The 13954-nt window shown below is 38.7% G+C and overlaps 1 protein-coding gene across 5 annotated transcripts in view; it reads right to left on the bottom strand.

The window, feature by feature from the left end:
* The window catches only part of SMARCC1 (SWI/SNF related BAF chromatin remodeling complex subunit C1), a 183114-nt gene that overhangs the window by 74682 nt on the left and 94478 nt on the right, over positions 1 to 13954 (bottom strand). For all 5 annotated transcript variants that reach the window (XR_008615791.1, XM_007101242.4, XM_007101243.4 and 2 more), the window contains 3 exons: positions 13379 to 13532; positions 12233 to 12346; positions 6913 to 6972 (listed from right to left, as the gene is read on the bottom strand). Coding sequence is in view for 4 of the 5 variants with exons in the window: in XM_007101242.4 (XP_007101304.1) it covers positions 6913 to 6972; positions 12233 to 12346; positions 13379 to 13532 (328 nt within the window). In the remaining variant the exon portion in view is untranslated. The remainder of the gene's footprint in view (positions 1 to 6912; positions 6973 to 12232; positions 12347 to 13378; positions 13533 to 13954) is intronic.

The following is a 13954-nucleotide window of genomic DNA, read 5'->3' as shown; positions in this document are numbered from 1 at the left end:
GGGTTGCATATCAAGGCAAAGTAGATCAAGTGCATGCACACTGTGAGAAAAATCTTTGAGGCTGCTTACTGAATACCTTCTAATGCTATTGTTTCTATAATCTGGCCAGTATAAAATGAGAAACCCATCTACGGATAAACAAATATTAACACCTATCATGGATTTTCTTTGTAGGTGCAAGATTTTATGGCCATTAATTATTTAAGGGATAATAAATACAAAGCATGAGAAAGCAAAGCAGGCATGAGAAAGACAAGTTAACCAGGTAGAACCAACAAGCTCACAGATTCAAGTTTTCTCAATTTCAAAGCCAGGGACAATGACAAATGACCAGGAAGAATACTGCAATCAGATGTGGACTGAAAAGAAATCGTGAAAGCCTCTTTTTAAAAATCCCCTTAGTCACTATGGAACAGAATGGTGCTATTTCTTCTTTCTTTCTGGCACCCTGATTCTATCAATGCCATTTCAAACTGCTGTAAGGACTTCTCATACTGATGATGCATTTTGTGGCTTCTTATACTGATGATGCATTTTCAGGTGAAACACCTGAAATTCCTCACACATTTTACAAATGAAATCTTACTCAAACATGACTGCATCTTCCTGATCTTATGCATGTCTACCAATTAAAGATCTTTTTCAAACTGCATTCACTTGTCCAATGAATAGACTCCTTTGGTTATTTGCAAAATTGAAATTATGCCCCCAATATTTGTAGTAACACAATAAACTGAACACAACCCAAAACAATAACCTGCAGCATTCCATACAGTAACTGTGCTTTGATAAGAAACCATATCAAATAAAATATTTTTAATAAAAGTGGTGGTCTCCCTCGTGTACTGTTGGTGGGAATGTAAATTGATACAGCGACTATGGAGAACAGTATGGAGGTTCCTTAAAAAACTAAAAATAGAACTACCATACGACCCAGCAATCCCACTACTGGGCATATACCCTGAGAAAACCATAATTCAAAAAGAGTCATGTACCAAAATGTTCATTGCAGCATTACTCAGCCATAAAAAGAAACGAAATTGAGTTATCTGTAGTGAGGTGGATGGACCTAGAGTCTGTCATACAGAGTGAAGTAAGTCAGAAAGAGAAAAACAAATACCGTATGCTAACACATATATATGGAATCTAAAAAAAAAAAAAAAGGTCATGAAGAACCTAGGGGCAAGACGGGAACAAAGATACAAACCTACTAGAGAATGGACTTGATACAGGGAGGGGAAGGTTAAGCTGGGACAAAGTGAGAGAGTGGCATGGACATATATACACTACCAAACGTAAAATAGATAGCTAGTGGGAAGCAGCCGCATAGCACAGGGAGATCAGCTCAGTGCTTGGTGACCACCTAGAGGGGTGAGATAGGGAGGGTGGGAGGGAGGGAGATGCAAGAGGGAAGAGATATAAGGACATATGTATATATATAACTGATTCACTTTGTTATAAAGCAGAAACTAACACACCATTGTAAAGGAATTATACTCCAAAAAAAAAGTTAAAAAAAAAAAAAAGAGAAGCATGGGATAGGTTAAAAAAAAGTGGTGGTCTCAAGAATAATCCTAAATATTTGGGAAGCTGCCTGTGTGATATACTTGTCCGATAAAATGGTATGATTTTGGCGAGGGCGGGGGTAGGCAGACAACAATAAACCCTAATGAATCTTCCAGATTTATCAGGGAGAAATTGACCATGTTTTTGGTTATAACTCGATTAAAAATTTTTCTTCTGACTTCATATTCTTAAGCTATTAATTACCAATAAACTATAAAAACAGAAGGTGTTAATGGTAAACAATGCTGTTGGGAAGCCTTTTATTTCTCTCTGTGTAAGCGCAGACAACACCTGTTGATTCAACAGCATGTTTAAAAGAAAAATCAACCACTGCACAGGTTCCACCTGCAGGAGAGAAAATGTACTATTGTGTGGGGATACTGTGGTTTTCTTGAATATGCTCAGGTTAAACAGTAGCTCAGCCATTCTGACCTCACTCTGTATTTACTATCCACGAATCTTAATGAAGCAGAGGAGAAAATTTTGAGTATCAATGTGCAGCAAGAAAAAGAGCTGACTGACAGGAGCCTGTTGTTTCAGGTAGTGTTGCATAACTGAATTTCTCCCTAGAGCCCACAGATTCTAAACAAGCAATACGAAAGCATATCCCATACATTCCCCCACAAATACTGAGAACTTTAAAATTAACATCCAGGGCTTCCCTGGTGGCGCAGTGGTTGCGCGTCGAGCCTGTGCTCCGCAACGGGAGAGGCTGCAACAGAGGGAGGCCCGCGTACCGCAAAAAAAAAAAAAAAAAATTAACATCCATAGCACATATGGCTAGAGAAGACAGCGTTGAAATAAATAAAAAGGAGCTCAGAAAAGAAGCTCTCTGCATATCACTGATACTCAATGGGCAGATAAGAATAAATTAAAATAGTGGTAAAAACTCAAAAAGAATTTTTTTTTTTTTTTTTTTGCCAGTACGCGGGCCTCTCACTGTTGTGGCCTCTCCCGTTGCGGAGCACAGGCTCTTGACGTGCAGGCTCAGTGGCTCACGGGCCCAGCCGCTCTGCGGCATGTGGGATCTTCCCAGACCGGGACACAAACCCGTGTCCCCTGCATCGGCAGGCGAACTCTCAACCACTGCGCCACCAGGGAAGCCCCCAGAACAAATATTGTTGAATTTTGATCCAGAGAGACACAGAGAGAGAGAGACTAAGAGAAAATAAGGAAAAGTAGAAGAGGGGTGTAAAAAAGAAAAGGAAAGAGTTAATACACCACTAAAACTTCTTAATGAACCACAACTGCTGGAAAAACTCAAAATCAAATTAAAGCAATGCAGAAACGTGAGCCATCACCAGGCCCAAAGTATCCTAAAGCGTAGTCTGGATACTCATGGAGCACCAGACCCTTTCACGGGAACTGAAAGATCAAAATCATTTTCAGAATAATACTAGGACATTACTGTCTGTTCATTACGTTGACATTTACTCAATGGTGCAAAAGCAATTAGTATGACCCCTTAGTATGAATCAAGGCAGTGGCACCATACTGTCTTGTCATTTTGTTCTTTAGCGCCGCATACCTGCAGAAGCAAAATAAGCCAACTTTACTTAAACATTTCCTTGATGAAACAGTAAAAATTATTAATTTTATTGAATCTAAATATCTTAGCCCATGTGCTTTTAATATTCAGTGTTATGAAATGGGAGGTACACAAGAGGACTAAATATCAACTTTCAAAGCATGATGGCTGTCTAAAGGAAAAGCACTTGTTATATAGAGTTTCAAGTTCAAGTAGCCACGCTTTTCACTGAATATCATCACTAGAACGAATTGCTAACACACCATGGTTTTACAGACACAGATATCTGGCAGACATTTTCTCAAAAATAAACAATGATTCTCAAAAATGTCACTCCAGGGACTTCCCTGGCAGTCCAGTGGTTAAAACTTTGCCTTCCAATGCAGGGGGCATGGGTTTGATCCCTGGTCGGGGAGCTAAGATCACACATGCCTTGCGGCCAAAAAACCAAAACATAAAACAGAAGCAGTGCTGTAACAAATTCAATAAAGACTTAAAAAAAAAGTCACTCCAAGGAAAACTGATGGTGTTTGTTGCCAATGATTAAGTGAAAATTACAAATGTGAAAAATACTTATCCACCATGGAATCTTATTCTTTTTTTTTTTTTTTTTTTTTTTTTTTTTTTTTAAGGCTGCGTTGGGTCTTCGTTGCTGCACGCGGGCTTTTCTCTGGTTGTGGCAAGCGGGGGCTACTCTTCGTTGCGGTGCGCAGGCTTCTCACTGTGGTGGCTTCTCTTGTTGTGGAGCACGGGCTCTAGGCACGCAGGCTTCAGTAGTTGTGCCTCGCGGGCTCTAGAGCGCAGGCTCAGTAGTTGTGGCGGACAGACTTAGTTGCTCCGCAGCATTGTGGGATCTTCCCAGACCAGGGCTCGAACCCATGTCCCCTGCATTGGCAGGCAGATTCTTAACCAGTGCGCCACCAGGGAAGCCCTAAAAGACTTTTCTAACGAGATTGGTCACAGTATTATCAAATTAGATTTTTTCATATTGTATCATGAACTGCATCAACATTTGGAAGATCTGCATAATTCAGTAAACCAATATTTTCCAATTTATCAATGAAAGACATTATGCAATCATACATGGATAAAAGATCCATTACTAGGGCAAGAGAGACCAGTGGATTCCATGCTGCAACTAACCTTTAAGGAACTATCAGTGGTCAAGTTTTTTTGTTTGTTTTTTTGGGGTTTTTTTTTGCGGTACGCGGGCCTCTCACTGTTGTGGCCTCTCCCGTTGCGGAGCACAGGCTCCGGACGTGCAGGCTCAGCGGCCATGGCTCACGGGCCCAGCCGCTCCGCGGCATGTGGGATCTTCCCGGACCTGGGCACGAACCCATGTCCCCTACATCGGCAGGCAGACTCTCAACCACTGCGCCACCAGGGAAGCCCGCAGTGGTCAAGTTTTAATGTAACACAAGCATACCTCAGATACTGAGGGTTCAGTTCTGTCCCACTGAAATAAAGCGAATACTGCAATAAAGCAAGTCACATGGATATTTTGGTTTTCCAGCGCATATGAAAGTTATGTTTACACTATACTGTCGTCTACTAAGTGTGCAATAGTATTATATGTCTTAAAAAGAACACTGTATGTACCTTAATTTTAAAATACTTTGTTGCTAAAAAATGCTAACCATCATCTGAGCCTTCAGTGTGTAATCTTTTTGCAACAGTAACATTCAAGACCACTGATCACAGATCACTGTAACAAATATAATAATGAGAAAGTTTGAAATATTGTGAGGATTACCAAAATGTGACACAGAGACACAAGGTGAGCAAATACTGTTGGAAAAATGGCACCAACAGACTTGCTTAATGCAGGGTTTCTACAAACCTTCAATTTGTTTAAAAAAAAAAGGAGGGAGATGCCTGTATCCAAGAAGAATATTCATAATTACCTGAAAAGGCCATTAAGATACTTCTCCTGCCTCCAACTACATATCCAGGTGATACCAGACTTTCCTAATATACTTAAACTAAAACAACATACCTGGTAGAAAAGCAAATATGAAAATCCAGCTGTATTCTAGTAAGCCAAACATTATAGATTTGCTAAAATATATAAATGTTACACTTCTCACTAATATCTTTTTTCAAAAGCTATTTTTCATAAAAATGTTAATTATGTTAACTCAAAAGGGGTTCATTGTTATTTTAAGTGAATTAAATATTTTTCTCAGTTTAATTTTTAATTAAAAAAATACTGATAAAGTCACATAAATTAAAACTCTGGAGTCCTCAATAAAAATTTTGAGAGTACAATTGCTTCTTGAGCCCAGAAAGTTTGAGAACTGCTGACCTAGTCTAATCTTTTGATACTTGATTTCTGAATTGCCTATTTTATACGATATACAAGTTTCGATCAGATGCAGTACTCCAGTGAAAGGGAGCCCTCTTCCTCCATAAATTCACTGCTCTAATGTTACAGTTATAATTGGTGTAGATGCTGCCAGTAAATTACCAGGAGCAATCATCAACTTCTTCCAGGTTGACCCCACTATTGAAACTAGAAAGCCATGTATTTGTTTTCCCAGGATCACATGCAGACCCATTAGATCAGTGAGACAGAAAGGAAACACTGATGAGGGGCTTCTAGGAAAGCTTTTCCTCACAAGAAGAGCCCAGGAAGAGAAGTCCCCAGGTGCCTTTTCCAATTCTCTTCCTATTTTAAATAGGGATGAGAAGTCTGGAACTAACTACCAGTCTTCCTGTGACCAGAACACCAAGAGACAGAATGTGGACAGCTAAGGAAGGCAGAACAAAACAACAGAAAAACGAGGGACCTGATGATGTAATTGAACAGTGGAAAGAATCTTGGAATTGCCAATCTGAAGAAATCTAGTTGAACAAAAAACCAAAGTTCTTTTGGTTTAATGTATTGCTCGTCAGATTTTCTGTTCCATGTAGGCAAAAGGATTCCTAACATATTTAACAATAAACTTCCTCATTTGGTCCTAATTCAGCTCCCACACATACTATCCACAAATACTAAGTAGTGTCATGAAGTTTCCATTTTACCCCAACAATTGTTGTTCTATAACTAAAGACAAATGGTCCTTCTTCGGAAATGGTTGATAAACATGAAACCAAATACTCTCTTTTTCCTACCCTTCAGAGTAGAAATAATTCTGAGAACTAGTTCTGTAAGAATTTGCAAGAATCTCTAAAGACATAAAATTAAAAAAGCATTCAATATGCTGACTGACAGAGACACGATGCATAATCACGGGCTTATCAGTCTTCTGCTTTCATAATCAAGATACTTTTTTCAATGGCAGGTATCTTCATCCACTTCTCAGAAATCCTTTTGGGAAATATGGAGGTTGTACACTCAAATGCATACAAGCACTAGGGAACTAATCTACAATGACTGAGGAGGGCTAAGTTAAGAAAATTTGGACTATGAAGAAATGCCCCTGCTACCCAAGGCCAGCCAGCTAATTATTGCTATCTGAGAATAAGGGCCCAGAGTTGCCAGATCTTCTAATTTTGGAGGAAGAGTCAGATATCTAGATATCTAGATTGTTTTGGCAAATCTGCAATATTCAATTGTTGGCAACAGATTTTAAACAAATAGAACCTAACCTGAGCCAAAATAACACATATCCAGGCTTGATCTCCCCTACTGACAGCTAGCACATCACCTCCAGTGTGATAGTTAAACTGCAACAGCCCAAGAAAGTTCTATTAAAACTCATTACATGGATTGAAAATTTTCAGGATAAATTCCAAAGGTATATTTTAAATGCTAGTCACAGAAACTTAGCACCCATCTCATATGAATAAAGGGGCTCCATCACTAATCTGCTTACCTCCAGCAGCAGAAGTGTCTCCTGTTCAGTCCATTCTCTTCCAGCACTAGCACCTTTACTCTGAAGAAAAAAATTCAGAAATTATTTACTCATTCCTAAAGGTTGAATATGGAGCTCATCAGGATTCCCTTCTAAGTTCTGCAGACTGTTTTCTGCAAACCACCAAAGTAAGTCCCTGAGTAACAAGAATAAAACACATAAGGAACCAAAGCTCCCAACAAAAAGGCTGGCTTATTTCAAAGATTTCTTGCTATCTACCAAGGACTCATGGACTACTTAGACATTAGACATGGATTACTTAGACCACTTATTTCTATCATTTATAAGAAAACTAAGCCTGTGTTGTGTAAAACCAAATCAACTGATTCATACTTCTTGGTTTGCAGATTCTACTCCATTCACGGAGAGGACTGGCTGTGTAGTATACTTGACATTATTCTTTAGCCGCATATGTTACTAATTCAAAATACACATTCTAACATATTATCCCTTCTCTGAAAATTCTGTTTTGGGAGATTACAATATAAGAAATGAAGAGAAAACCTCTACAGTCCATGATTTCTTTGTGTCAATGAAGTTTCTCAATTCATTTGACTCAACCTTTCTGCACGACTGTGCTATACACTGCAGGTAAAAATTATGATTTATTAGGTCTCCATAATATTCAATCCATATCATTATGAAATATTTGTTCATTTGCAAAAAATGTACTAAAAATAACTAGTCTTTAAATACAGAATAAGAAGAGGAATCTAAGAACTGCAGGATTAAAAGCCTAAAGTATGCCTTTGTGAGGAAGAAAAGATGTATGTAGCTTTAACTCCCAATACACTGCTCAGACTCCTTGAGGATTACTTTAAGAGAACCAAAGGCTACTCTTTTTGTTTTTGGCAGCATGTGGGATCTTAGTTCCCCGACCAGGAACCCAGGCCCTTGGCAGTGAGAGCATGGAGTGCTAACCACTGGACCGCCAGGGAATTCCCCCAAAGGCTACTCTTAATGAACAAACATCAAAAGTGACCATCAATCAGATATGGAGCCCTGAGTGGAACAAAATTCATCAATATTTCATCTAAATTCTGAAAAAGAAGATCCCAATATAGGGCAGATCTGTATAACCTAGACACGAATGACATTTACTGGGTAGGTCCACAGCAACCATTTCCCCACTTCTCAGTCACGAAGTATAGAAAGGATTTTCCCCATTCCTACTGGCTTAAGTCAGTTAATGTTTCTCCTCTTGATTACAACTTGAGTAACTTCATCAGGGCCAGGGTTTCTACATGATTTTAGAATTTCTTTCTTTTGTATTTATTGAGGTAAAATATATGTACAACAAAATACACAAATCTTACGTGTACAGTGTGACTACAATTCTACTTATACACCCATGTAACAACACTCAAATCATACTCAAAAGCCCCCCACCCTTTAACTTCCAGTTGTTAACAAACCACAAAAGTACTGATATACACTATTCTGAATTCTACAATCGTAGGCTAGTTTCTGCAGATCTGAATTTTATAATAACAAAACCATTCAGTATGTAGTTTATGGGTCTGGCTTCTTGCCTAATATTATGGTAAGTAGATTCAACCTCACTGTTATATGAAGAAGTGAAACATTTCATCTCTGTGTAGCATTACATTGTTTGAATAAACCACAATTTACCCATTATATTATTTACAGTTTTTAGCTATCCTGGATAAGGCTGCTATGAATGTTCTCACACATTCTTTTATAAACCCATTTATCTGGTCTATATAGTCAGAAGTTGGATAATTGGGTACATATTAGCTATAATCGTGTTCTCTACACTTTTACTTTCTGGAAGAGTTTGTGTAGATTGGTATTATTTCTTCCTTAAGTGCTTGGTACAAATTCATCAGCAGAATCATCTGGGCATAGAGTTTTGTTTTTAGGAAGATGTTTAACTACATATAGATATTGTATAACAGTGTATATAAATTATACACTTGAATAAGGTGGTTCAAGTGTATAATTTCTAGTGGCTGCTCTAAAAAATTATCACAAACTTGGTGGCTTAAAATAACAAAAATTTATCCTCTCACAGCTCAGGAGGCTAGAAGTTCAAAATCATTATGACTGGACCAAAATCAAGGTGTTAGCAGGGCAATGTTCCCTCTGGAAGCTCTAGGGGAGAATAAATTCTTTGTCTCTTCCTTCTTCTGGTGGTTGCCCCAGAATTCTTTGGTTTGTAGCCACCTCATTCCAGTATCTGCATCCAAGGTCACATGGATTTTACAGCCTCCTCCTGTCTGTAAAATCTCTATAGTTTTCTCTTATAAGGACAAATGTGATGGTTCTCAGAGCCCACCAGAGTAATACGGGATTATCTCATCTTAAAAATCTTTAGCTTAATCACATCTGCAAAGAATCTTTTTCCATATAAGGTAATATTTACAAGTTACAGACATGAGGACCTGATTTCTTCAGAGGACATTATTTTTAACCTAACATGTCAAGTTATCTCTATCCTGGAAAGATTTTTATATCTTGGTTTTTCAAAAAAATATATTTATTTATTTGGTTGCGCTGGGTCTTAGTTGTGGCAGGCGGGCTCCTTAGTAGTGGTTTGTAGGCTCCTAAGTTGCAACACGCAGGCTCCTTAGTTGTGGCATGCAAACTCTTGGCTGCAGCATGCATGTGTGATCTAGCTCCCTGACCAGGGATTGAACCTGGGCCCCCTGCATTGGGAACACGGAGTCTTAACCACTGCACCACCAGGAGGTCCCGACTTTTATATTTTGTTGCTTTCAAGAGATTTGCCCATTTCATCAAAGTGTCAATTACCACGAAGTTGTTAAGCATATTCTTTTTTTTTTTTTGCGGTACGCGGGCCTCTCACTGTTGTGGCCTCTCCCGTTGCGGAGCACAGGCTCCAGACGCGCAGGCTCAGCGGCCATGGCTCATGGGCCCAGCCGCTCCGCGGCATGTGGGATCCTCCCAGACTGGGGCACGAACCCGTATCCCTTGCATCGGCAGGCGGACTCTCAACAACTGCACCACCAGGGAAGCCCTCCACTACTTTTATAAATATTAATATAGTGATTCTTGCTTCCTTTTGTTTAGAAGGTATGCCTTTTCCCACTCATTTTCTTTTAGTCTGTGTCTTTGTATTTAAAGTGGGTTTCTTGTAGACAAGACATGTTTGTCCCTGATTTTTTTTAATCCAATTTGACAATCTCTGCTGCTGAATTGGAATATTAAAACTATTAATGTTCAATTCAATACTACTATCCCTATGGTCAGATGTAAATCTTCCATCTTGCTATTTTCTATTCTTCCCATCTGTTCCTTGTTTTCTTGTTTCCTTCCCTCTTGTGGAGTAACATTTTTGTGAAGTATTAGTCTGTTTTTATTCCATTACTGGCTTATTAGTTATGCATCTTTAAACAGTTAATCTAAGATTTACAATACCCACCTCTAAACTGTCACAGTGTACTCTCAAATAATATTTTAGCACTGTCACATATAGTGTAAGAACTTTAATACAGTATACTTCCAATTCCTTTTCCTGTCCTTTGAGTGATATTTGGTCTTTAACATCAATATGCTGTGAACCTAAATACATACTGTTATTTTTGGTTTAAACAGTCTACTATCCTTTTAAACAATTAAAAATAAAAGGGAAATGTCTTTAATACTGACCCATATGTTGACCTCTTCTGGCACTCTTTATTCTTCCATGTAGATCCAGTCCCCTCCCAAAATGCTTTATCAAATTATTAGTTTACCCTATAATCAATCTTTCTCGACAATTTCAGAACTTTACAACAGTTTAACTCAATTTATTCTTCTTCTGCCTTTCTGCTATTTTTGTCATTTCTACATGTTACAAACCTCCCAAAATGTTCGTTGTTTAAAAAGTCTACATTCCTTTATATTTACTACTTATTTACACTTCTCCATGCTCTTTATTCCTTCTCTAGCATCATGTGCTTCCATTTGGAATCATTACCCTTCATCCTGAAGAACTTCCTTTAGTGTCCTTACATTGTGAACTAGTGATAACTGCTCCACCTTTTGAATGTCTGTGAACGCCTTTATTGCACTTTCTATTTTGAAAGGTATTTCTACTAGATACAGAATTTCAGAGTGACAATTTTCCTTTCAGCATTTAAAAATATTATTACACTGTCCTCTGGTTTCTATCATTTCTGTTGAAAGTCAGACATCAGTTTTATCATTGTGCCTCTGAATTTAATGTGTCCTTCCCCATCCCCCCTGCTCCTTGGCTGATTTAAGATGATAGCTTTAAGAGTTTAAGCACCGGGACTTCCCTGGTGGTGCAGTGGTCAAGAATCCGCCTACCAGTGCAGGGGACACGGGTTTGAGCCCTGCTCCGGGAAGATCTCACATGCCACGGAGCAGCTAAGTCCGTGTGCCACAACTACTGAGCCTCTGCTCTAGAGCCGTGAGCCACAACTACTGAGCCCATGTGCCACAACTACTGAAGCCCACGTGCCTACAGCCCATGCTCCGCAACGAGAAGCCACCACAATGAGAAGCCCACGCACTGCAACAAAAAGTAGCCCCCGCTCACCTCAACTAGAGAAAGCCTGCCCGCAGCAACGAAGACCCAACGCAGCCAAAAATAAATAAATTAAAAAAAAAAAAAGAGGTTAAGCACCATTTGCCTGAGTATGGTTTTCTCTATATCCAAACTTGGATATGTTCAGTCTCTCTTATTCTGTGAGTTGATATTTTTTCATTATTTATGGAAAATGTTTAGGTCTTACATCTTCAAGTATTGCTTCTGTACCATTCTTTCTCTTCTCACAGGTCTCTAATGATAAATATTAATTCTTTTGACTCTATCTCATGTGTCTCTGTACTCTTTTCTCTTTGTCCTGTCCCCTCAACTTCAACCAATTTCTTTTTCTCTTGCTGTTTCAGTTTCAATGTATCTATTAACCTGAGTTCACTAATCCTGTCTTCTGCTGTGTCCAGCCTGCTGTTAAACCTATCCAATGGGTTAATTTCAGTATATTTTCAATTGTTCAATAGGTATTTGATTCTTTTTATATATTCCCATTCTCTGTTGAAATTCTCCATTTCCCCCCTCATTTTAACACATTAATCATAGTTATTTTTAAATACCTATCTTCTAACCACGCTAAGAAAAGGTAAGATAAGTGACTTTTATAAAATGTCATCAGATTTAAGTAGAAAGCACCTGCTTACCCTACAGAAAGTAAAACAAGTTTCTTACGGAAAATGATGCTTCTTAGAAGGAAGAAGGACAAAGAACACATGCTAGCTTGTAGTCCATATGTCCCTATAGAAAAATCCTTACCTTTGCTAAGGTTTTCTTGGAGTAAACGTCAGTACGAAGACCAAAGTTCTGCAAATCAATTGGTTTTTCCTTGTTCTTCTCAGGAAAATTTAACATCTGCTGAGCAGCAGGAACCTATGAGTCAAATAAATGATAAATGGCTGTATTAACCTCTACAAAGTAAAGGGGACAGAGGCTTTTAAGGATGTTTAATATTGGCACTTAAACCACTAGAAATTCTACAAAAAAATACCTACACCTTACACTACACTTCTAACAAAAATTCAACATGTAAGAAATATTTTTTTTTTGCCTCTCTTAAGTCACAGAGAAAATAGACAAGTCTTCTTTAGTATTTCATAGTGGAGGGCAATTTATAGGTTAGATTCGTGTTATTCCAACTGAATGGTATACATAATCCGATTGACATAATAATCTTTTCAAGGGACTTCCCTGGTGGCGCACTGGTTAAGAATCCACCTGTCAATGCGGAGGACACGGGTTCGAGCCCTGGTCTGGGAAGATCTCACATGCCACGAAGCAACTAAGCCCATGCACCACAACTACTGAGCCTGTGCTCTAGAGCCCGTTAGCCACAACTACTGAAGCCTGCGTGCCTAGAGCCCATGCTGCGCAACAGGAGAAGCCAACGCGATAAGCCTGTGCACCGCAACAAAGAGTAGCCCCTGCTCACCGCAACTAGAGGAAGCCAGAGCACAGCAACGAAGACCTAACGCGGCCAAAAATAAATAAATTTAAAAAAAAATTCTATAGAAGAGATTAAAAGAAAAAAAAGAACGTGTGTATAGGTGTCCACTTTCCAAATGTTAGGAAGGGGAAGAAGTTCTAAACAATTTAACACATTTATACAGTCTGCTTCTTTATTAGTGTCTTCGATGGCAGAAGTGATAAAGGAGCCATGAGTTATGAAAGCAAATCTATAACAGGATAAAGCAAAGACTCTTGGCATTAATGGGAGAGCATTATCTTAAACAACTAAATATTCTCATGGACTCAAACATTTACAACATACAAAAACAAACAAACATAACCTATCAGCTAAGGAACAGCACTATTATATGACTATAACAGTAATTCCTGAATATAAATGCTAGAAGTGGTTGTCTATTACCACCCAGACCTGAAAAAAAGGCTGCACTAATTTACCTGAGGTGATCGAAGATGTAGAGGTACAAGCCCAGAGGGGGTATCAGCTAATACATTGAAATGAGGAGTCGGAGGAGGTCCCATTGCCATGGGTCGACTTTCTGGATCCACTTGGTAATTAACAAGCCCCCACTGCTCTAAAAAGGCATGAACCCTGAAGGATAAAGCTCTTAAAGTTAAAATCTAGAGAATGTACCTCATCATCTTCATAAGCATCATTACATTTCATTAAAAAACAAACGAAAAAAACCCCTAAGTAAACGTGTTCTCTTGTAGGCTATGAACCATCACAAAGTAACTGACAATTTTGGTTTGAGGGACAATTTCTACAAACTCAAAATAATGTTGAACATAGCACCCCCAAACCTAGTATAAAGCCTAATCATTTCAATCACAGAAATGAGGGAACAAATATTCATGTAGGTCCATGGTGAAAGAGCTCACACAGAAACCAAACTCACAGGAGGAGACCTACATTTTGGTTTTTTCTTTAGACAGATTTAGGGCACAGAGCTTATCCACTCCCCACCCTAACCCACTCTCCACCTACGGTCAGTTTATGATTAGACCATACAA

This window comes from Physeter macrocephalus, chromosome 18 (assembly GCF_002837175.3).
Source record: "Physeter macrocephalus isolate SW-GA chromosome 18, ASM283717v5, whole genome shotgun sequence".
NCBI lineage: Eukaryota > Metazoa > Chordata > Mammalia > Artiodactyla > Physeteridae > Physeter > Physeter macrocephalus.
Note: the sequence above shows the minus strand (reverse complement) of the source record. Positions and strands in the feature narration are given on the sequence as shown.